At 34.8% G+C, this 25,187-nt stretch overlaps 1 protein-coding gene across 3 annotated transcripts in view; it reads left to right on the plus strand.

Annotated features, from left to right (window-relative positions):
* Positions 1–14,983: 14,983 nt before the first annotated feature.
* Positions 14,984–25,187, plus strand: part of LOC124353923 (meiosis regulator and mRNA stability factor 1-like) — a 98,591-nt gene continuing 88,387 nt past the window's right edge. For all 3 annotated transcript variants that reach the window (XR_006921644.1, XM_046803981.1, XM_046803983.1), the window contains exons 1-2: positions 14,984–15,113; positions 22,536–22,632. Coding sequence is in view for 2 of the 3 variants with exons in the window: in XM_046803981.1 (XP_046659937.1) it covers positions 22,596–22,632 (37 nt within the window). In the remaining variant the exon portion in view is untranslated. The remainder of the gene's footprint in view (positions 15,114–22,535; positions 22,633–25,187) is intronic.

Here is a 25,187-nt window from a genome sequence, read left to right on the forward strand (position 1 = left end):
GTAAAGTAAAAAAAGGTATCCTCCCAAGAAATGTTAAAGATAATACTCTAGTGTATAAAGATAGTTTTTATTTGCTTGGAGAACATGATCTAGAACCGGAGTCACTAAAGTCTAGGCAGCCTAGGCCTTTTGCTGTAAACTAATAAAGTCTAGGCAGCCTAGGCCTTTTGCTGTAAACTAAAAAAGTCTAAAAACTGTATGTATAATAAATTAAACTTATTATTAAAATAAATTACACTAAAAATAAAAAACAAGAATAAATTAATATTTTTTATTACAGCCATGCAAAAGATTGTGTTGCTCAATTAAAAAAAGATAGTTCATGCCCCAGAGGCTGTAGTATGTGGAAATGTTTACCCTGGAACTCTGTTGTCATACATCTATGAACAAGTGAAAGATGCGTGTCAAAATTTAGTAAATATGATGCAATCATTGTTGTTGGAACCATCAGTGTAGGAATGGAGGATTGTATTCTGCACAGACTTTTGTAAGATCTAGCAAACAACATTAATGACACCAATGTCATTCTCACAATTATACCATTCAGATATAACCATCCTGCACAAAACCAAAGGATCTGACTGCTCAACAAAATCTTGGCAACTGGATAGAGGACATGGAAAATTTCTCTCTTGTCCCAGTAAAAATCTTAATAACGTGTGAGTTTTTTTATAAATTATTGACTTTATATGAGCAAACATGGGAAATAAGAGTTCTGTTCAATGCTTGCATTACATATGATGACATAATTATAAAAAATGAAAGACTGGATCCAAAAATCACCAGAAGCGAATATGGAAAACTTGTTGCAATGTTTTAGTAATAATACAAGCATTGCTTTTGATGAATTGAATTATAATAAAATATTCAAAGGACGTTAAATATCTGGGAGTGATGCTGGACTAAAAAGTGACTTGCAATCACCATTTAGAAATGGTAGTATCAAATAACGTTCAAGCGGTAAAATGCCTACTACAGTAATAAATGGAGCAAGAGAGCATTTAAAAAAGTCTTATGTTACCTGATTAATTTCTCTTGTATTACTGGTCTGTTCCTGTTCAACTTAAAATAATCAAAATAGTTCCAAGTCACAAAATAGATGATGCCAAAAATGCGTTGAACTATCGACCAGTGGCTCTGCTTCTTTCAATGGCAAAAATATTAGCTTGTTTCCAATTAACGTCTTATCTAGAGCAACACAATTTGTAAGATGACATACAACACAGTTTTAGATCTGGAAGATCAGTCATAAGCGTTGTGGTATCCTTCATAGAGTCAGTCATTGAATCAGTTGACAAGGGCAAACATACAACAGGTATATTCATATTAGGACCTCTCAAAAGCTTTTGACAGTGTAAATAATTTAATTTAAATAGATAAATTAAAAAATCTTTGGTGTATAAAACATATTTCTAAATTGGTTTAAAACAAGTAAGTATATAGACCAATACATTGAAATAAAGCATTTGACACCTAGTAACAAACTAATTAGTATATCTTAATATCTGCAACCAGTTAAATATGGTGTCCCACAGGTATCAATTTATGACCTTTGCTCTTTTTAACCTATCTGAAGGATATTAATAATGTTTTAAATTATAACAACAACAATCAACTTTATCTTTAGGCTGATGATTAAAATCTAAAAATAACATCAACACATTAGAACAAATTGAAATACAATCTTTTGTGGAACTGGACAGTATGAATGATTACTTAAAAAATCCAAATTTGTTATTAAAAACATTAAAAATTAATTTTATAAAATTTAGAACAGCCCAAAAGAAAACAAATTAAATCCAATCATTATGTCTGGGTCATAGGTGATGAGGATACGAAAAGCACATGCCTTCTTGGTCTCATAGTATATCAAAATGGAATGGGCATGTAGATAAGATTTAAACAAAAAGTAACACTGGCATTTGTGCGCTAAATAAAATGTTATTTTACTATGGAGTAGAAACGTTAAGACATATTTACTTTCCGTACATTTAATCCCATATCAGTTCTGGTTTATGTTCTTTTGGAGCTACAAAGAAAATAAATTTGGACTGCATCTTAAAACAATAAAAATTGGTCATAAGAATTATGCTCTAAAACATGAGGAATAAGCCAAAGAATACTTCATAAACCTTAGAATACACACTGTTGGTGGGCTGTACATTTTTAATTGCATATTCATTTCAAAAAATGAGGCAGTAAATTTTAAGTCTCTCTTATTAATTTATACTTACAATACATGATATAAGGGTGAAATTATCTAAGTTTATCACAGATAGAAATTTTATGAAAAAACCTACATATGTGGGAAAGGAATTTCTAAAATATTTGCTGAATAAAATTAAGTCTGAAAATAATATTGACAGGTTTAAAAGACTCAATGAGTTTATAATCAATAAACCAATTTATTCATTGAACAATTTTTTCCATCTCTATTCACAAAATAATTAAAAGATGTTTGTTGACATTGTCATAAAGTAATTAGGTTTACAAATTTCGGTTAAGGATTGACACTATTTAAATGTACTCATGCGCAGGGGTGCCCATCCCCCCCAAAGGCTATGGCGCATTCCCCCCCCCAAATTATACAGTATAATTATTGTCAAATTGTTTTAATAAAATGTATAAACAACACATATGCCATACAAAATAATAAATCAATGTACAGTACTATAATTAAAGTCAAAATTGCTAGAGGTGTTTCAAAAAGGTAACTAACTTGATGAACTTAACCTTTGATTACCCTTGATGGCCTTTGTAAAGCAGCAGTTTTTTCCTGTTCTCACTTGAAATGCCAAATTTGTATATGATCTCACTGTTTGGAATTGATTGTAAAATATCCTTTTCGGATGCCAAAACCAACATATCAGACAACCAGGTATCACCCATACTGCTTCTCAATCTATTTTTAACGATTTTAAGTTTGCTCATTGCTCTTTCAGCTGAGCAACTTGTTGCTGGCAGGGCGAGAATTATCTGATACAATGATGTCAAATATGGAAACCCAGATATCTTCAATAAACAGCGATAGCGTCTTATAAAGCCCTTCTTGATCCATTGATCAAGATATCGTTGCTTTGCAATTGTACTTGTACAATCCAATGTTTCATCAGAAGAATCTTGGGTTTCAACTTCAACTTCTTCATTGGTTAGTCTTTCATTTTTTTATTTATCATCTTTTGAAGAAAGGACATCTGACAGGTCAATATTTTGATAGCTGCCTTTGTATAACTGGCTGAAAACATCAAACTCCTCACAAAGTTTCTCGGTATCCAATCCATAGTAACCACACAGGTCACTGACAATGTCTGGGTTTAGGGTGTCGTCCCCAGTGTTTAGCAGCTTTTCGTGAGAAAAATGAGTCATTTGCTGCATAACATTTAATGACCTTTCAGAAAAACGATCATGTAGTTGTATGATCACGGAATCAAGCACTTTAAAGAAGACTTCTGTCCTCAGTTTTGCCATAGGATCTAATATTATTTCATCAATGGCAAGTTCGTCCATAAATCTTTTTCTCTTTCGGAATCGTTTGTTTTAAGTTTTCTGGAAATTGTGCTCTTGAGCAAAATGATTAATACTGCCCACCATTTTGTCCCATCCCTCATCGGTTCTCATAGATTGGAGTTTAGAAATAGTTTCAGACACCACTGTCGGAATCATTCCATAGTCAATAATTTTAGACTGTAAACAAACAGTCACTGGTGACAGAATTTTGAATAGTTCGGCAGCAATGATCATAACTGCAGCAGATTCATAATCAAATAGTGCTTTCAGAAGTCCTTTTGCTGATGTTCTTGAGTCCGTTTCAGATTGAGTGTTATCAGATATGTCTTCCAGGGTTTCTCTTAGGCCATCATAGCAAGTTATAACGGTTTTTACGGCATCGTTTTTGCTTGACCACCTTGTCGTATTGACTCTTTTCAAACGCTTTTTTCTAGCCTGACATGGACCTTTTTCTAACTTCTCTACGAAAATATGATGTCTTTTATGTCCAGACATGAAATTGTACAGTTCTTGCAGAGTTGAGAACATGTCCCTTATTTGTGGGCACAATTCCATTGATTTTTTGACAACTAAGGAAAATCTATGCGAACAACACCAAATGTAGAATGCTTTAGGGCATTCCTTGAGGACAAATGATTTGACCCCACTAAATGGACCACGCATGTTTCCCACACCATCCATGCTCTGCCCAATCATACCATTCTTATCAAATCGAATTTCCTGGAGAGTTTTTAATAGCTCAATTGATAAGTTTTTGCCAGTTGTGTCTCCGCTAGTAAAAACGTTAACAAGCCGCTCTTCTGGCTTCACATTCTCTTTGATTTCTCCGAATGTATCTCTGTGATCGACATATCGAATTAGCACTGTTGTGCATTCCTTCTTGCTAACATCTTGTGTGGAGTCATGAATTATAGAATACGTATTAGTTTCATTAACATGATCCACAATTCTTGAAACAACAATTCTATTCATGAGATTTATTAAATCATAAATGTTTCTGTAACTCAGAAAATTAGAACCAAGTTTAGTTTTCTTTTCTTTTGACTTATCAAGCTTCTCCAAGTAAACTCTTGCGTCTGGGTTATACTTAGCAAGCAATCGAAATAAATTTACTAGTTTTCCGTTTAGAGACTCTTTATTTCGAAAAGCCAACATCTCCTCGGTCAGATACCGACAGCAGTCAAGAACGACCGATAGAACCTCACGGTGATGACTGACTAATTTATCATTTAGCTCAGTCAAATCAGTATCAACTCTTTTTTTAGGTATCCATTGCAATCTACCAATTTGAGAAGAAATATGGATTTTTTATTTTTCATGAAGTTCAATATCTTGATCTCCTCTATGATCCGTCCAACCCCTATAACCTGTGGTACCCCAAATTGTTCTTTCTGATGGCAAAGCAAATATCAAACAATGCAAACAAAATACAGCATCAGAATGTCTACTGTAAACAAGCCACTTCCTATCTTTGGTTGTTCCATTAGGTAAAAGACTTTTTTTAACTTTTGGGTTGATTTTTCTACCGGATGAGGAAGGAAAATCTATTATACTTAGGTCTTGCGATTCCAGCTTTAGTGCTTCGTTAATTAGAAAAAAGAAGAATAACATCCTCAACAAATATTTCACATAGTTTTTCATAGAATATGTGCAACCTTTCTAAGAAAAACTTCTTTTCTGGCTACTCTCTTGAACAGAATGAATTCAAATTCCTTATCTCTTTGTGTGTTTATTTGCTATTTGGCTCTAATTTGAAAGCCTCTAATTTAAAGTGATCCAGTCTTTACCAAACAAAGATGTACCAATGGAACTTTTTGTCACAGCAAAATTTAACTCTTGTATGGTTGGCCCTAACTGTACAGTAACTCTAGCTGGACCTAGCATAATTAAAAAGAAGGGTATTCCCCTGAATCCCCTGAGTTAAACTTGATTTTCTGATATCTAGTAGATTTGCTGTTAATGATCTTAGCTACAGCTGTGTCACATTCAATTGTAACAGTAACATTTTGAATTTTCACATTACTGTATTTACATAAAGTAATTCAGATTGCATAATGTTATTGTACATAACATAACGGTAATCGTAAAAAAATCCAACGGAAATCGTTGCGTCTATTTACGGACAGTCATGGACGAAGCGTGTCGCACATTTGGTTAAAAACATTCGAACATTCGGTAAGAATCACGGCACACGTCATGCCTGGTGCAAGAATGTGTGATGTACTGAATGCTGCTGGTCCAGAGCTGAACGTTGCGGGTCAGGATGACTGTATTGCCATTCTGGCTGGTACCAATGACATATCTAATAATGGCTGTGCGGACATAACTGAACAGATCGAGGCATTGTGTAGAGGGGCGTCCGGCACTAATATTTTGATTGTAGGTATCCCTTTGCGCTTTGATAATACTGATCTCAATGAGCAGATAGGTCTTGTTAACCATGCAATTGGTATCATATGTTCTAATTATACTAATGTAAACTTTATTTCACTTGATAGTCTACGACGAGCAAACTATACTCGCCATGGCCTCCATTTGAACTTAGGTGGTAAACGTGTCTTGTGCAACTTGTTGTATGATTCACTACGATATCCAGTTTTTTCTCAACCCTCTCAGTTATCAAAGAAACCTAATTTGTGTATTAATCAGAAGTTTCCATCCTCCGAATCCTTTTATGAAGAAACAACTCAAACTGGTTCCAATTCAGATGTTTGCCAACGAATTCCAATCCTGATTACAGACCGTTCCTTATCCCGTAAACGATCCTCAACTGTGTCTTCCATTCCTGCCAGGCGCTCTGCTGTGGACGTGGCCAGTTTTGTGTATTCCGGAACCGTAACAGATAAAACTATTTTTTTAGAGCAGAATCGCATTTGCGGCAAAGTACCTTAATTGACTGTTGTACTCAACATGGCACATCATTAGTGCCCCCTAGAGCTTCTAAACATCATAACGTACGTCCATTACGCGTGATTCATCAAAATGTACAAGGACTCCTTTCAAAAATTGAGCAGATCGAAGTCTTGGTCGAGCTGATGACTCCGGATATTCTATGCTTGTCGGAACATTTTTTCAGGCAATCGGTGCTGGATTCCTTCTGCCTCCCTGGCTTTTCAGTTTCGTCTGGGTTCTGTCGGTCTGGCCTACAGAAGGGTGGTGTTTGTATTTTGACAAGGGATACATTGCAAACTCAGCCTCATGATGTAAGTTCTTTCTGTTTGGAGGGAATTTGTGAACTCTCTTCCATTAAAGTGTCTGCAAAAAATTTGAACTATATAATCCTAGTTGTTTATAGGCCACCAAAGAATATCCAGTCTGAGCTGAATGAGTTTTTTGATTCTTTCTCGAATTGTCTTGACTCAGTTGTAAAGCGCAACAATCCTATAATTGTTGTGGGTGATTTTAATATTGACGTCTCGGTCGACAGTAAAAATTCCAGGCAGTTTACTAACTTAATGTCTTCTTTCGGCCTCCTACAAACCATCACAACTTACACGAGGGAATATGGTGGATCTAGATCGACTATTGACAACATTTTTGCAAACATAAACCCTACTACATTTGATGCTGCTGTTCTTGTGACTGGTTTTAGCGATCATCATGCCCAAATTGCTGACTTTGGGTTTGACTATATTAAAACAGAAATTCCTCTTTACAAAAAAGTTAGATTTTGCACACAAAACAACACTTTTATCTTTAACAATTTCTTAAAAAATGAGACTTGGGATGATATTCTTCACACCGATGATGTTTCGCATAAGTTTTTTCTTTTCATAAACAAAGTTTCTTATTATTACAAGTTGGCCTTTACTGAGAAGCAAGTTAGGCTAAATGAGAGCACAGGTCTGACCAGGATAACATTAGATCAAACTCTTCTAAACCTAAGAGAAAGGATGTTACTGTTGTACTCTGTTTCTAAACATCTCGATTTTCATCATCCGTTAAAAGTGCAATACAGAAAATTGAAAAAAGAATTCAGGGACAGCATTAGGTCTGCAAAGTCGGAATTGGTTTTAAAAAAATTATCAAACTCCAACAACATTCAAAAGGCTGCATGGCAAATTATCAATGATTTAAATCCGAGTAAAAAGAGAAAAAATTTTAAACCATTTTCATTTTTGACACCGGAAGGAGTTGTAGAGCAAGACCCTCGTGTTGTGTCTGAGGGTTTCAATGAATTTTTTAGCAGGGTCGGAACACGACTGAACTCGTTACAACCCTCATCATCAGTAGAGTGCTATAGGTCATATGAGCATGTAGGTCCTTCTTTGTACTTGACGCCAACAGATGAATTTGAAGTTTTGAAAGTAATCAAATCACTACGCACGAGTAACTCCTCAGGAAAAGATGGGATATCATCAAAAATTCTAAAGTCCTGTGCCGAACTTTTGGCTGTGCCTCTAGCTCATTTAACAAATGCATCCTTCCAAACTGGAGTTTTTCCTCAACCTCTCAAAACAGCAATTGTGAAGCCTTTGTTTAAAAATGGAAATCATCAGGACCCAGAAAACTACAGGCCAATATCTATACTCTCCACATTTTCTAAGGTCTTGGAAAGGCTCTTTCTTATCCGTCTTGAATCTTTCCTTGAATTGAACAAGGTGGTCTGTCACCAACAATTTGGGTTTAGAAAGGGTGTTTCTACTACAGATGCAATATTTAATTTTGTATCAGAGATTGTTTCTTCGCTTGATGATCACAGGTACACCTTTGCTCTGTTTTTGGACCAAAGTAAGGCGTTCGATGTAGTACCTCACAATTTGTTACTTGAAAAAGTCCGACAGGTCGGTATTAGAGGCAAGGCTTATGATTGGGTTTCATCTTTTGTGCTCAACCGAAAACAAGTGGTGGCTGTTCCATATATTGACAGTTCGGATTGCCTGGGCACATACGAGTCGAAGGAGTTGTCTACTTTGACAGGTGTGCCACAGGGTTCCGTTCTCGGACCTATACTTTTTCTCTTATTTGTGAATGATATCCCTACAGCTGTAAATATGGGTAACTTATGTCTTTTTGCTGATGACACATCCTTCAGCATTTCCAATGGAAACAGAGAGCGACTAGAAACTGATATATTTATTCAGAGTAGTTCTTTGTTGCAATGGCTGGAAAAAAACCAACTTCATGTAAATGTAAAGAAGACAAAACTTGTTGAATTCGATTTAAGATCGTCTCGAACAGATGCAAACTCTTCTGATATAGTCATTGGCGACTTTCGTCTTAGTCCTAGTCCCAGCGCTGATTTTCTGGGTCTGGTAATTGATTGTAATTTGTCCTTTCACAATCACATCGACAAAGTAATTAAAAAATTAAGCAGCAGTCTGTTCATCTTACGAAGATTGGCTACTTTCTCTAGTAAAGATGTTTTGCTGACAGCTTACTATGGGTGCTTCTACACTTACATGAGTTATGGCTTGATCATATGGGGTCATGAATCCACTAAGACTAAAGCCTTGTTTACCCTCCAGAAGAAAGCCATAAGAGTGATATGTGGACTCAATCGTTCTCAGTCATGTAGAGGGTTTATTAGACAAAATAAATTGTTGACGTTTCCTAGTCTATATATACTGGAATGTTTGACATTTGTCTTTAAAAACAAACACCTTTTTCCAGTACAACAGTCAAATTATAATCTCCGCGGTACAAATTCCTTAACTCTTCCAAAACATTCAACAACATTCTTTGAAAAACAAACCCTTTACTCTTGCATAAAATTTTTCAATAACTTGCCATCTGGGTTCAAGGAGGCCAACACTTCAATATCATTTAGGAGGAAGATAAAGTGCTTGTTATCTGAAAAGGAATATTATAGTACTAATTGTTTTCTAATTGATAAGGACCTTTAGTTATTTTAGAAACTAGGCTAGTTCATTTTCAATGTACACTGACGATTGTTATGCATGTAAATGTCTTCAACAATAAAAATAATTTGATTTGATTTGATTTGTATTACATAATGATATTATATTAGGTAATCCTGAACTATAATAATTTTTAGAGCCTTCTTTCCTGTTCTTGTTTAAATCTAACACGATTTATTAAATCGATTGTTGGTTTTTCACTGTACAGTGCAATACAATTTTTTTAAATAGATTTAATAGTCATTTTAGGTGTATCTGCACTATCTGTATAATCAACCATGACATGATTAAATTTTTAACAAACCCACTCAGTGTCCAATTTTACCACATGCTCTACAGTTACATTTTAAGGCTTTGCAGCGTGTAGAGTCTTAGCTAAGCCACTTCTTATAAATTGAATACAAGGATTGAATAGGATGACCTTATACGGATGTTGTGATAGGTTTTGAAGACCTTACTTTATATACGTGAGGGATCATTCATTAAATTTAGTTGATTACGTTGAGAGTACACCATTTTAAGCAAACAAGCGCATTTAACGTTTTGCATCATCTTTAAGATGTGTCTGGATTAACTCTTCTTGCATCCTGGGATCATCCAAGCCCAAAAGAGACTAACCCCACAATCTTTCTTCAAACGTATCTAAACTTACGTTCTGCCGTCTCCGATCTTAGACTGTTCACAAAATGAGATACTGAGAACAGATTTTATGAGTCTTAGCCAATCTTATGGCTTTGTAACAAATATGTTGTCTTAGGCTTGTAGAATTAATCTAAAAATGTAATTCATATTTCAAATCTAATTTGCAATATAAAAGTCGAATTAAAGTTGTCAACAATTATCACAACTGTTCTCCACACAACTGGAAAAATCAGATGTGTACACATTGAACAACACAGACCCCCTGTAGCACACGTCTATGTCAAATAAAATTGTTTATTTGTTCGTTACAATTAACATTGCATGGCAAAGGTAATTTTTTATTCTAAGATTTAGAAAATTCACACTACAATCCCACCACATACAAACTTACAATAAATTCATACACTCAAGTCCATTTCCAATTTCAACCCATTTCCAGCGCCAAAGTCAGTCGTCGAATTTACAATAAATTCATACACTCAAGTCCATTTCCAATTTCAACCCATTTCCAGTGCCAAAGTCAGTCGTCGAATTGGGCAGTCTCCCAGTTAAATGCCAGAAACCCGTCAACGCTGTAAAATGCGTTGGACACTAGGAAGTATTTCAGATGAGTTGTTGATACCTTGGGCATTGGAGCATTTTTTATAAAATCAGGTAAAGTGTTAATGAATTGAACACCGGCCTACAAAAGGAAGTGCTCATAAACTATATTTCTGTGTCTTTCAATACGGTAGTTATCTCTCTCTCTCTTGTCACATATCTATGTATGTTCTGGTCACTGCCTGACTAGGGCACATTAAGACATACAGAATAAAGTTGTTTACAAAATGTAGAGACGGGGCAGAGTTAAAAGTTGTAAATTTCTGAAAGTAAATTTCAACGCAAATCACCTTTTTTTGCAATTTGGACACCCTCAAGAAATGACTGCTTACACAGGCTCCCCACAAACCACTCCATAAAGAAGGTGGGGGTAAATCAGCCCATAATATGCCGTAATCAGTACATGACTAGGGCAGCATCGGGCCAAGGACCTCAAAACATATATTCCTGAGGACATAGTTAGGAGTCCACTGCTCACAATGCAAAAATTCAACACTTTTGATTTTGACGAGTTTGTTTGAAGATTAAAACTGTTGAAGTGTTAAACACAATTGTTGCAGTAAAAAATGGTTTGATTTTCCTCTGAAACAGAGAGTCGTGCCATCAGCATATTGCAAGATTTCACCATACAGAAGAGATGAATTTACATCGTAGACGTATATCAGAAAAAGGATTGGGTTGAGTATAGAGCCTTGAGCAACTCCATAGCTCAGTTAAATTGGTTTGAGATATGAACCACTTGAGCTTCAAAATAATGTGTCTTGGAAGCCATGGGAATCTAGTTTTTCAAACAGTATTACAAACAGATCCTGATGTTCTAGCCCATTTACAACCATATCGACCAGGCTTACAACTGCGTCTATTGTTGTTATACTCGATGTTCAGAAAGCTGATTGTGTTTGCTCAAAAAGTGAAGAATACCTGTTATAAAAAGGTTTAGAATATTTTGCTCAAAACTGAGACTGGCCGATAATTATTAACTGAACAGGATCTTTTTTCTTAAAAATTGAATGCACTTTTGCAGTTTTTATGAGAAAGGGAAAACTCCTGAATTAAAAGATAAATTGAATAATTAATTGAGTAAGTTGTTTCACTATATGCCCTGAGCATGTTTTTAACCACATAGATCTCGATACAAAATCATTTGATTTTTTGATATTGTTCAATGATCTAGCTCTTCATCAACTATGGGAGCCAGAGCCACTGGAATCTGTCTAAGTGCAGGATTCCCTTGCGGCTGTGAGGCGAGGGTTTTGCCCACAAGCAATAGACAAGAAAAATCTGTTAAACTCGTTAGCACCTCAGAAGCATCACACTCAAGTCTGTCCACAATTTTGACTGTAATCTGTTTGAATTCTTGCTTTTTATTCTTTAGAATGTTCCATTTAGTTGAGATGTTTTAGGAGGAAAGATTTGATTTTGAGACATCATACGCTTTGGCAGTTTGAATCACCTTTCTGTATTAACAAAAAAATAATTTTAGAAAAAAATGTTTTAATTGTTCATTGGATGTTTTCCGTTAATTTCGGAGGAAAACTTGAGTTTTTCTCGTTGTTTTTGTAATGCAGCAGGTAATGAGATGAATATTCAATACTCAGAATTTGGCCTATTTAGAAAATTCCACTTTTCTTTTGAAAGGGAAGCTTTGAGGAGAGCAATGTTTCCTTGCCTTGTGCTTCTTATCGTTTTAATGATTTTTGGTTCTTTTAAGATCAGTTTTCCACTAATGGTAGGCTCCTGGCCGTAATGGTCCAAAATTGCTGTGCTGACCTTTCTTTCTTTCTTTCTTCTTGTTTGCTGAATTTCAGCAGGTTCTGCTTACTTTGAGCATGGAACCTCGATAAACATTCTTGTATGTATGACCAGTTTTTTTTTTTTATATATTACCTTATTTATAGATTTAAGAAAACTTACAATTTCCAGTATTATTTCCATATCAAAGCTCGTTAAAAGATCTTTCAATATATAAGGTGGATCTATTTTCTTCGCTTTCAGTTTAGTGAGCAATTCATGTCTGAAGTCGTTATATTGCACACAATCAAAGACTAAATGTTGAAGACTTTCTATGGAACCTGCATTGCATTTGGTGCTGACCACAGGGGCACTGTAACATTTTTAATGTTTTGGTGTTAATGTTGTCAACAGCTGATTGTGTTATAACCGTCAAACTCATCGGAGTCTTTACTAACAGTTCAAGGCCAAATGACCTAAGCAGATCGACCAGTCAGTTAGTGGATGGGTGGTTGTTGTTCATCGCATCCACATTAGATCACCCATCAAAACGAATGTGCATTAATGGTTAGTCAGGTCAGTGAGTAATGCTTCGAATTTTGAAAAAAAAGACTGATCGTAATTTCAATTGAGAGACCTATAAATCTCTAGGACTATTAAGGTTAATATGATTGTTTAAACTTTGGCTCTAACCGCTTCAAAATTTTTGCGGATGTTTCTATGACTGGAAATTTTGTGAAGATGAAATTTTGACTCAAGAAAGTTGTAACACCTTTTCCTTTGGAGGCCTGGCGCAGTACGCACTCAGCAATTTGTAACTAGGAATTTTTGCAAAGTTTTCGTTATTTAAACCTTTTCTCGGCTACAACGAGGATATTTGATTTCAGCTATTCATACATAAGCTGAATTTTGTCTTATTTGTTAGTTGCGCACTAAGAGTTTTGGTGGAGCAGTCTAAGAGAGCCTTGAACCTTGAGGAAGCCTTGAAGATTGTCCTTGAAGATGACGTCCACAAAGCTTTTATAAGGCATAGTCAGGACCGGCTGAGCAAGTAGTGAGGCGACCGAGCTGGTGTTCCGTGATAAAGTTTAAAGGTCTGCCATCGTAGCTTTGGAGCAGATCCTTGTTGGGGCGTCAAACAGTTTTCTGGTTGACGTGGTAGGTGGCCAGGTCGTGACAGGGTGGTTTAGTGGTGATGACAAACTTAGTGTTGAGGAGACAGGACGATACACACCTCTCCAGGCTGCTGTAGATGTTTCGCAGCTTGCCGGCTGCAAAATCGTTGGTGCCGGCGATCAGTCACACGAATATCCTTCATAGGCGATTGCCGGTCGGGTCCTTTGATTTTATTATGGATCAAATATGTATCATCGTAGGATTTAATATATCAATCATCAGACAAGCTAAAAAAAATGAAAGAAGTCAAGCGTCTTGTGAGTTAATTGACCCAATAAATATGAGTATAACGAATCGAAAATATATAAGTTAAATCTTAGGTAAGAGGCAGACATTTCAATTCAGTCTGATCTGATAAAAAATATAAGAATTATATCGAGCAGTCCTAGGAGCATGCACTTGGAAGAGAATGTGGCTGTGAAAGTCCTCGTAGGATATACTGACTTGTTACATGGGTAGGCTGCATTTCTTAAAATGATTTTGTTGTCTCCGCGTTGGATATGGCCAATAGCGTTAGGTCTCGACAGAGTGCAGTGCAGCTATTTGCCATCATAATTTTTTTGCTCTCATATCACCCTAACAATTACCGTATATGATCCGATGATTTGGGTCTGGTATAATATGTTTAGGCCTACTAAAATTCTACTTATCATCCAGGACTACCCACGCTTGTGAGACGTTTCAAATTGCAGATCTTAAGACGTAGTGTTACTGATGTTTTAAAATAACTGAACTATAACAAATTTCCGGGAAATAATGTTTCCCTCACAATCCTTCTATCGTCAAAAACAAACTTTAAATAAAAGGGATGTATATGACCGTTAATGAACATTGTCTATGGCGTTTAAAAGTGGAATCTTCATCACGGCCGTTAGTGCAGGCTTCTACTTTAAAGTGGGCGATATCAACAGTAAAAAGATCAAAGTTTGCCTACCTATAGGACTGTGTAGGATATTGGATTTCCTACAGTATTGACTAGCATTGCAATTGGCCCATTGGTCATCGATAGTATGATAGGCAGAGGAATCTAACTTCGATCATTTCAGAGATCCAGACCAACGAGATTGTGAGTTGGAGTTTGGATATTGCGCCAGACTACTCACTGTAGTTTAGCCGACAGATGTCGCTACCGCAGATATTAATACGGCTCTCATTTCAATGAGTTTAGCATATCCTATGACACAGAGACAAACTTAACCACTGATCTTGAGATTTCAAACAACTTCATACAGGACTTCTAGCCATAATCTGTTTGGTCAAGGTGAATGGCTTATCGATTTAGACGTTTTTATTATGTAGTATAGATAACGATAACATCCAGTTATAAAGAATGAATCAGATAGTCTTACTGTAACTTGTAACCCGTATCACTGCAAACTGTATGTATGTATGTGTATAACACGTTTCTGGTAACTGGTAAAAAAGACAAATCCAAAAGCCACTAAACGCAATCCGAACCCAATCTAGTATACCAGTATGTAGCGACAGGGAGAATCATAATCACTGAATCGAATCGAATGTCAGTACTCAGTAGGAGATGGCAGATATATTAACAAGGTTAAACAATTTTTTCTATTTATTTAACGTTATCGTTGGGTGAGTTTGTTTTCATATTACATTTTATATTCTTACACCATGTTAGCTTATGCAATAGAATTCAATTATTGGTGTATTCCAACAGTTTATTTTGTAAAATTTGCAGTAACTTTCTTTGTTTTCAGTTTACTTTTGAATTCCCTCATCCTATCCTACGAAATTAAAATGCAAGTTAGCCAATCCTAAAACTGTAATACAATTGAATCCTTGTATTGTAGATATTTTTATATCTGAGATTGTATTTCAGGTGGGCTAATGGTCATGTCTGTTATTTTCAACTGAAGTAGGTAGTCTAGATAGGATAGGCCTAGACTTAGCCCATATGTGATAACAAATCTTGAGTTCTTTATTTGAAAATAAATACATTTAAAATATCCATTTTACCGCTAGGCCTAAGCACATATATTTAGTATGCAAAATCCAGTGGTATTGGTGCTGGTAGATGTACAGACTGACCACCAGTCAGGTTGGCAGTTTTGTTCCATGTTAGCCTATACAAGTACACATAATCAATTGCACTTTTGCTAATTTCAAAGGTAGAACAAAGCTTTTCATACCAAATTCTTAGTCTTCAAATGGGATAAAAATTACGCATTTGGATAAAAAAAAAAGGGTAAAGTAAGATAAGCAGAAACGGGTATTTATATAGATACTGACAAAAGTTATTAATAATTATAACTATCAATATAATAAACCGATACTGAGTTTTGAACAATAACTAATTTGTATGAACTTTAAACATTTCTTCTTGTGATAAACATATTGTCTTTTATAAACAATGGCAAAGTTAAAAGCTCAGGATGATCGTGAAACGATGTTTTAAAAGTGATATATCAGCCGACCTGCTTGCAGATCATCTATGTGAGTATTTGCACAGAAGAGAATTATGGTTTTCTAGAGAGGATATTGTCAACAAATTCTTGAAAGCGGTTAATCATTGCTAACCAGGAAGAAACATAAATAGTTATAAATGTTTGTTTTGTATTTTCTGTTATAAATATTTATCATTTCATTATTATTTATGAGGTTTTCCTATTTCCAGTTCAAATTGTTTGTTTGATCATTATAGCTCCTTTATTATTTATTAGATTGTCACTATGCGTATTATATTAATTATTTTAACTTCAAATATGATTATTATTATGACAGTAGATATGTTGATATGATTGATAGACTCTTATTCGATACACTATGAGTATTAAGTATTGATGATTAGACTATCGATATAAAAACTGGGTCCGCTCATCGTACTCTACCTAATAAATAAATAGGCTATTAAAACAAATTCACTTTGATATTTTGTATTAGGTCTCAATCGTGAAAATTAGAAATAACGAAGTTATAGAACATTAAAAGTGGAACTATTTTTATAGTGTGGATAATATTTCATTGTTTTACGGGTGTCTCATAGTTTTGTTATGATCGTAAGACAAACCTCCTAATGGTTGTTGCTGACGTTAGCCATTACACCATCTTTGGTTATGTAAAATAACAATAATGCTGAAATTATAGGGGGATTTGAACCAAATAAAACATGTTTTTGTTAATTTACACCATCTAAGAATAAAAGTTCATATCAGCCTGACACAAGTGCCTCCGGCCACCAGTGTAGGCTACCGCAGCACATTCGGTGCAGCCTGCGTTGATGGTGACGTATAAAAAAAATCCCTCAAGGTATTACTTATCAGTAAAAAATCAAATTCTAAATACGAGGTGTGTCCAAAAAGTATCCGACCTTGACGTATGGCATGAACTGATGTTACTCGGCGGCAACGCCAATCTGGTCCCCTTCAAAGTACTCCCCTCCACAAGCCACTACCTTATTCCAACGCTCCTCCTACTTCCGGAAACAGTCCTTAAATTCATTTTGCGAAATGGCTAACAGGTCCGTCAACATCGTCAAATCTTTTTCCTTTCAAAGGAATTTTTAATTTCGGAAATAGCCAGAAGTCACAAGGAGCTATGTCAGGACTGTAGGGAGGCTGTCGTAGTTGGTTGATGTTGTGTTTTGCCAAAAAACGCTGAATAAGATTTTCAGAGGAATGAGCTGGCGCGTTGTGGTGCAGGATCCAGTCAGTTTTTTGTCCGTTGCTCTTTGCGAGTTTTCCACTGTGAAGATTGAGCCTTTGTTTCAGGATCGTAGCCATAAACCCATGACTCATCACCAGTAATAACTTTTTTAACCCTTTTACTGCCGACGTCCGACATATCGGACGTCGGCATTTTTGCCGAAAACGCCAACGTCCGATATGTCGGACGTCTGTTTTTTTTTATTGTTACTGGCTACTGTTATGTTCAAATGCCGAAATATTCGGTATTTTGGTTGTTTAGGAGGAAAGGATAATGAAAGAAGCCATTTGAAGAACTTTGGATTTCTATTTTCGTCGTCTTTGACTAGAATTGACGAACTACCTAGACAGCTGTCAAAACCAGATGATCGGGTTAGATTACTGAAATCTTCGTTCATTGTTGTTGTTTACAATGTTATCGAAAGTTTTTTGAAGTGTTACTTTTGTTGATCAAGGATAAAATGAGTAAAAGAGTTACATTTAACTCTCCTGTGAGTGAGGGAACAATAATTAACAGTCTAATCGATGGTGGTGTACAAGAGCAAGACGAACTGAGTGACGATTTCCTTCAGAATTTGTCAGATTCATATGCCGATATTAGTGTTAGGGCTATTGATGACAATCAAAGTGATGTGGATGACACTGATGACGATCCTGACTATCTTACCATCAGATAATGAGGAGTTATTAGATAGTGAGGGGGATGTGGCACAGATAAGTTTTACCTTCAACTTCCACTGGTAGGCCTAGAGGAGGCCTACCAGTTTTGGGAAAATCCTCATAGTGCAGCTATGTTTCAAGGTAGCACCTTCAAATTTGGTATATGTTCTAAGCAATTGCTCTAGTTTATAATGATATCATGCTCAAAATTTTAGTATAATTTTAAAAATAAATTATCAGATGCCAAACACAATTTTTATTTTTTTTTATTTATTTTTTATTTACATAATTTTTAAAATTAAATAATGAGTTTGTTTCAAATTAAAATTTCTTTTTATTATTTAAAAAACAGCATTTAAATACGAGTAAATAAAGTAAAAATTCATGCAAATCTAATGAAAAATAAAAAAGATACAGCATTTTTTGTAAATGAATGCACAACAGCGATTTTCCCCCTTGGCAATTTTGACTGGTACGATAAAAAAATGGCCGGCAGTAAAAGGGTTAAATAGCCCTGGGTCACTTTTTATCAAATCCAGATTGTCTTGTGCGATTTCAAGTCGACAGTTCTTTTGGTCTTCTGTCAGCAGCCGAGGACAAATTTTGCTGAAACACGGTTCATTTTTAAATCTTCGTGTAAAATGTTACAAACTGACGATTTTGGTATTCCTAAATCTTCTTCCAGCTCTCGGACAGTCAATCGACGGTTTTCATTAATTGTTGCACGAACATGTTCAACGTCTTCAGTGTTTCTGGCTGTTGAAGGCATGCCAGATCGGTCATCACTCTCCACTGATATGCGGCCATTTTTAAACAGCCTAAACCACTCTTTTATTTGTGTATCGCCCATAGACACGTCACCATAAACTTTCCGTATCATAGTAATCGTCTCTGATGCTGAATGACCAAGTTTTTGGCAAAATTTAATGCAAATGCGGTGCTCAACACATTCAGTCATATTGATATGTGACGCACACACGGCAGTACTGTACGGAACAGAGCGCTGTGACAGTGACTCACTGAGTGACCGGATCGTATTCAATGCCTAATATGGGAAGGAGTAGGCTCGCCCCTCCCCTCCAATAACCCGTTTGAGCCGGTTGGTTACTCCGCAACCGCCTACTGATCGGCGGTCGGATACTTTTTGGACAGACCTAGTATGCCTTGTCCATTACTGCTTTACAGGAATTTAAGGTTTAAAAAATAAACAAATATTGTAAATTAACTCAACTGTAACATCGTACTACCTTGCAAGACAAATAGTTCCACTTTTGATGTCCTAAAATTCATTATTTGTCATTTTCATACCCTAAAACCTTATATTGTTTTGTTTAGTAGGACAATATCAATAGATTAATAACGCAAATCTCGTTTCCAGTGTGGAGAAATCAATATGAAAATAATGCATACAAATTGAATCAAACTTTCAACAAACCAATAAATAGTGAAAAATCAAACATAAGTTTAATAAATTAAACAGTTGTTAAACAAACTTAAAAATTTAGGAATAGTAAAAAAAGAACTAAATTGGTTTACTTCCTATCTTAACAATAGGCAACAATACGTGGAAACACAGTTCACAGAAAATATCAAGGGCAACACTTATTTAAGGAAGGTCGTCTCAGCCCAGCAAACAATCAAGTATGGCGTTCCCCAAGGCTCAATATTGGGACCCCTACTTTTTATTTGCTATCTTGGAGGGATAACCAAAAATATTAATCAAAGTAAAATGTGAATATATGCAGATGACACTAATATGGTAGTAACGGGCAATTCGAACGAAGAGATAGAGATTTCTGCCTATATTGAGCTAGCAGCCATTGAAGAATTCTTAAAAAATCATAATGTGTTATTGAATTAAAAAAAATCCAATTTCATAACGTTCTCGACAAAACAAAATCGGCACAAAATTCAACAATCACTTATAATTGGCAATGATCTCATAACACAAGAAAATTGTATCAAATTTTTAGGTTTAATCATAGATGAACACCTTTCTTGGAATAAACATGTTAACAATGTATTAAATAAAATTTCATCTGGAATCTACGCCTTACGGCGTATGTCAAAGATATGCGACCAAAGTGCTCTAAAACAAATTTACTACGCACTCATTCATTCACATTTATCATATGGAATAAGTATCTATGGAGCAACATCCAAACAAAATCTTGACAAGATACTAAAAATGCAAAAAAAAGCAGTTAGAATAATATTAAACCTAAACAGACGAGACTCAGTAAAACACCTGTTTAGTGAGCTCAAAATTCCAACAATTTATAGTCTTTATGTTACGGAGATCATTAAATATGTTAAAAGTAATTCTACAAAATTTTTAACAGTAAAGCATGACTACAATACACGTAATAAAATCAGCACTGACAAACATAACTTGACATTCTATGAAATGAAAACAGAATATATGGGGAAAAAATGTTTTAACTGTTTACCCAAAGAAATAAAACATTACAATGGCAAAAAGTTTGATAGTGAAGTAAAAAAATATTTCACAAATAGAGCTTTATACTCAATTGGTGAATTATTATCAAACAATTAGCAGAAAACTGCTTAAAAAATAATCGTAAATGTTAGTGTTAGTTTTAATATAAGTTTTAGTATTAGTTTTGGTTTTAGAATTTTATAGTTATTGACGCTATTCATGTACAGTTGATGTTTACATTTAATGTAGCTCAATGTATGTTTTGGAATAAAGAAAATTCTCTCTCTCTCTCTCTCAAATTAGCTAAACTAATGTAACCATAATTTTGTTTGTATGTACCATGTACTCATATACTATATGATTACTTCTGATTACATAAAAATGGATTTTTTAAATCTAAAAATAACACTTGATTTCACAACGTACTTATACTCTCATTCTGAGAAAACACGATGACTAATTATTATAGGAATAAACTAATTTCCTAATATTTCTACTCCTCATGTAATTCTCAATCAAGTAAGTGGCCACCAAAACAATTGAATCAACTATCGATTGTAAATATGTAAACTATGGAATATATAAAAACGTTTCATCTATAGATATTCATAATTAATAATTGCTGGCTGTTTTTATTTTATAGTAAAATAATATTGTTTAATGCAATCTTAAAAGCCTTTAATGTCATTCAATTCGACATTATTATTTCAAATTAATTCAAACAAATTAAAGTCAAGTGTATGGTATTAAAGTAATGGCTGGTAATTGCAAGTACAATGCCGTTGCCAATGTGTTATTTGTGCCAAAAGGTGTCAGATATGTTTACCCTTCAAAATACTAAAAAGTAACTAAATGTTATTCTATTTTGATTTTACACTTTAGAAACATACATAGGCTGGATTGTTTTTTACTCACCGCTAAATAATTACAATTCAAGATATAAAGACAGCCAAAATATTCTTTAATGTGTAATACCCATAATGTAATTGGGTTTCAGTAGTTATATCGAGGATTCGTTATTCATGAATATTGTTAGTTCGTTAATCATGAGTATTGATAATTTCGATTATCATGGTGGTCACTTTATATACTGCAGCCAAAAAACGTAAATAACTCAACCCCAATTACCTGTATTAGAGTTCACGTGCCACGATTGAGTAATAGATGCAATTATTATTAAAGAGGCTGAAATCTTGATTGGCTGCTCCGGCCGTTAAACTCACTGAAACCAAATACTGTTTCACATTTATTTAAGAATGACTTCAGTGAGCTTGGAAAAATAATACTATGCTTATCATTTATAATTTTGTCTCTGTTAACTACAACACATTTTTATAAAATAACTACCCTTATTATGTTACACGTTTGAAATTATCTGAAACTAAATATAGGCTACCTGAGAATTTGAATAATTTTTACATAGCCTAATAATTTGTATTTTTATGTCAAAAACTGAATTGTACCGTATTCAATAATGGGGCTAACAGTATATACCATAACTCTTAAAATGAAAATTGTGTTATAAAAAAGAATGTAAACAATGACAATATCTGAATTGTATATATAAGTAGAATATAAAAATTAGGATTTTTTACTTAGGATATTTACTAAATAATAATTTGGTTAAGAACAGAATTAAGCATACTGCATAAGAATAACAATCGGCTGCATTATAATAAATAGTCACCACTACAACTGAATCATCGATATTTATAATTATTAAATCACTGATATTCCTGAGTAAATGAATCCTCGATATAACTACTGAAACTAAATTTCATTATAGATATTTCAAATTAAATTTCATTATAGGTATGTCACAAACAACAGTACAATTGGGCTGTTTTTATTTCTAAAAATGTAAATTAACTATGAATAAAAAACTATGTAGGCTATGTATATTTATAAAATGTAACAAACAAAAAAGGATAACATTTAGTTACTGTTTTACTATTTTCATGGATAAACGTGTCCGAGGCCTTATAACATAAATAACACATGTACATCGCAATCCATTATAAATGGGCAGTTTATAACGTATTAGTTTCCACGTAATCACGTGTGACTCAACATTTGGTCCCGCCAGAAGTGGCACATAACCAGCATGTATCTTGCACAATGGATTAAACCTATTAGCTTTGCATTTAATTTTGTTCAGCAGCTGACTATTGTGGCCTCTTAATTTGTTAAAGCACATATTTTTGTAAGTAACTCACAAACTCTACTGTGTTGTCATTAACTTTTGTGTTTTAGGTGACTTGGAGAAAGAAGCAAGTTTTTTGACCGTGTAGCCAGTACACCAATTGATTTAAAATGGAAGAAAAACGAGTGGTGCATTCAAAATCAAGAGGTAAGAGTTTATGAATTATTGAACTCTGTTTTAACTTTATAAACAGGATGTTTCTGAGTTGGAAACAAATTAAAAATTAGTATTTGTTAAACATATGTTTAGTTTTCTTTTATTTGTGTTTTTTTTTATAATTAACCCCAGATGAGTTGCATCAGGGTGGCCACCCAACCGGAAAAAACCGGAAATAAGCCATGAATTTTTCTAAGAACCGGGAACATTTCAAAAATAATTTTTCCGTCTCAAGAACTCATAAAACCAAGACATAATATGACAGCTTCTTGAATCAAGAACTGATTAATCATGAAACATACTATTTTACGTGACGTGGCTCGTGAAATTGTGAATGAAGATCGGCATATGTTCGTGAGCTACATCTGACGCCGGTCGGTTGATCTAAGGTTACCTCCACTAGTGTAGTGAGTTTATCTTGGTTAGTTCAACTCCTGTGCTGCGGCTAGCCTCCTCCCCCCCTAAAAAAAAAAAAAACCATACCAATGCATTGGACAATTAAAATTGGCCGACTAATCGTTTCTGACTTCGGTGCTAAACGAGTGGTACGCTTTAAGTGGTAACGTGGCAAAGTGGTAGTAACCGCTGTACAAACGGGACTTTTGTACTTAAGTATTATTCAGTCGCCGAAGTGGGGTCTCCGGACGAAGTTGCCCAACTCTTATTCTTTAGAAAAAATAGTGTTTTGGAAAGACGTGTGTTAGATAGATAGCACAGGCCTAAAATGTACAGTGTTATAAACAAGCTTCAGAGTTGGTTCATTGAATAATATAATGTTTGACGGTTTAATAAGTGGTGGAGCCTGGGTTTTTGAGTACACCGGAATGTCAGTTGGATTTTTTACAAAGCTTAATAAGATACCTTTTGGAGAAGAAAGTAGTGGGTTAGTTACAACAAGTAACGTCGAAAAGGGGGCGTTTGCATCCTGTTGCACAGCAGTGACAGACTTAAGCTAAGGGTTGAGCAGTGGGAGAAACATTCAATGTTTAGAATTAGCGGCGAATAAGTGCCATTATGTGGTAATGCCCTGCTGCCTACGTCTGCCATTGCTAGTGTTGAGTGTTCCCCATATGTACAACACAAACACTAAACTTAAAAATTAACTACTTTTTTATTGGCGAAAAAAGAGTAAATTCTCCGATTCATAATCCAATTTAAATAGTATCTACTAAAAGTTTGTAATAATAAATGCTATTGATATTAAAATACTTACTTGGGAGGTAGAAAAGAAAATAATGTTTAGCCTACATGAATAATCAGTAATCATCAACTATGAGCCCTAACTTTTTGTTTTTTACAAATATGTTTTGTTTTAACATTCACCCTTATACGTTTTAGTACAGTTTTAATGGGATTACTATTTGACTGCAGGAGTAATTAATTTACTATTTTCAGTTTTAAAAACATGTCAATTTCTTCTTTAGTAGTTTTTTATATTTTAGTGTTGCATTATCAATTATGATATCCAACATTTTATGCTTATATAAAAACTAATATTTATTTTAGCAGGCATTTAATAAATGTAATAATATTTATTGCTACGAAACATTATTAATTGTGATGTCAAAGATGGTCGAATTATTCATAATGTCTTCTACAAACATTTCAACGTCGAACACACTGGCATTCATATTACAAAAAGAGTGGAGCGTCCGCCACTACCGGCAATTGACTGACAGCCCTTCTGAACCTTTCCAATGCTTCTACATATTATCTACTACATCGCTGCTATCGGCTGCGATCCTGTAGTGGTGGTTGTCTACGATTGTTGTGCCTGTAGTTTGCAGTTGCTCGTGTGAACCGCTTCTTAATGTGATTCAATACACTACTTAGGCCTGTTTCACACGGGCCACAAAACACCTAACTCAGCTTTTCACTCTCTATCGCTGACTGCTTGCCTGTTGGACTTATGGAGTTGCAAACAATGGGTAAACATTGGTGCCTTCATACGGAATGGCCGATTTCAGTAATTAGCACCACTAGCATGTATAGTGGCCTAGCACTTGGCACGTATGGCGTTGCCGGTTCTCGCGTCTCAATTCAGTGTGAATACTGGTGTGTTTCATTTTAGTTCTGATAATATTGATTGATATTAACATTGTTTTATTGTTAAAAATGTTCAACTTAAACTTCAAACAGCTTATAATAGAAGTAGAGTGTAATCCTTTTTGTTGTGGAATCAAGAAACAAGTTGCACACTTGTTTGTTGAATGATGTTTTGGACATTTGGTAATAATTTAAAGAAATTCTAATGACATCACTAAGCTCTGAGTGCAGTAGCATCAGGTAAAACTGACTTGATAGAAACCTGAAACTCAAGATGGAATCAACTCTAAACTGTTTTGGCACTTTATGATCTCTTCTGTGTCCCCTTAAAATCACGAAACAGCGAAGCATTATAATAAATATTCTTTATTGATGTTCTTCCATCAAGAGACTACTGTTGAATGAGGTGGGGAAGGGGAACTTGTGTCTCAGTAGAATGCCGAAACTTGTGTTGGACGTCTAAAAGGGTCCAGCAATATCGCTGTCACAGCCTAAAGGTT

The sequence above is a fragment of the Homalodisca vitripennis genome, chromosome 2 (genome assembly GCF_021130785.1).
Source record: "Homalodisca vitripennis isolate AUS2020 chromosome 2, UT_GWSS_2.1, whole genome shotgun sequence".
NCBI lineage: Eukaryota > Metazoa > Arthropoda > Insecta > Hemiptera > Cicadellidae > Homalodisca > Homalodisca vitripennis.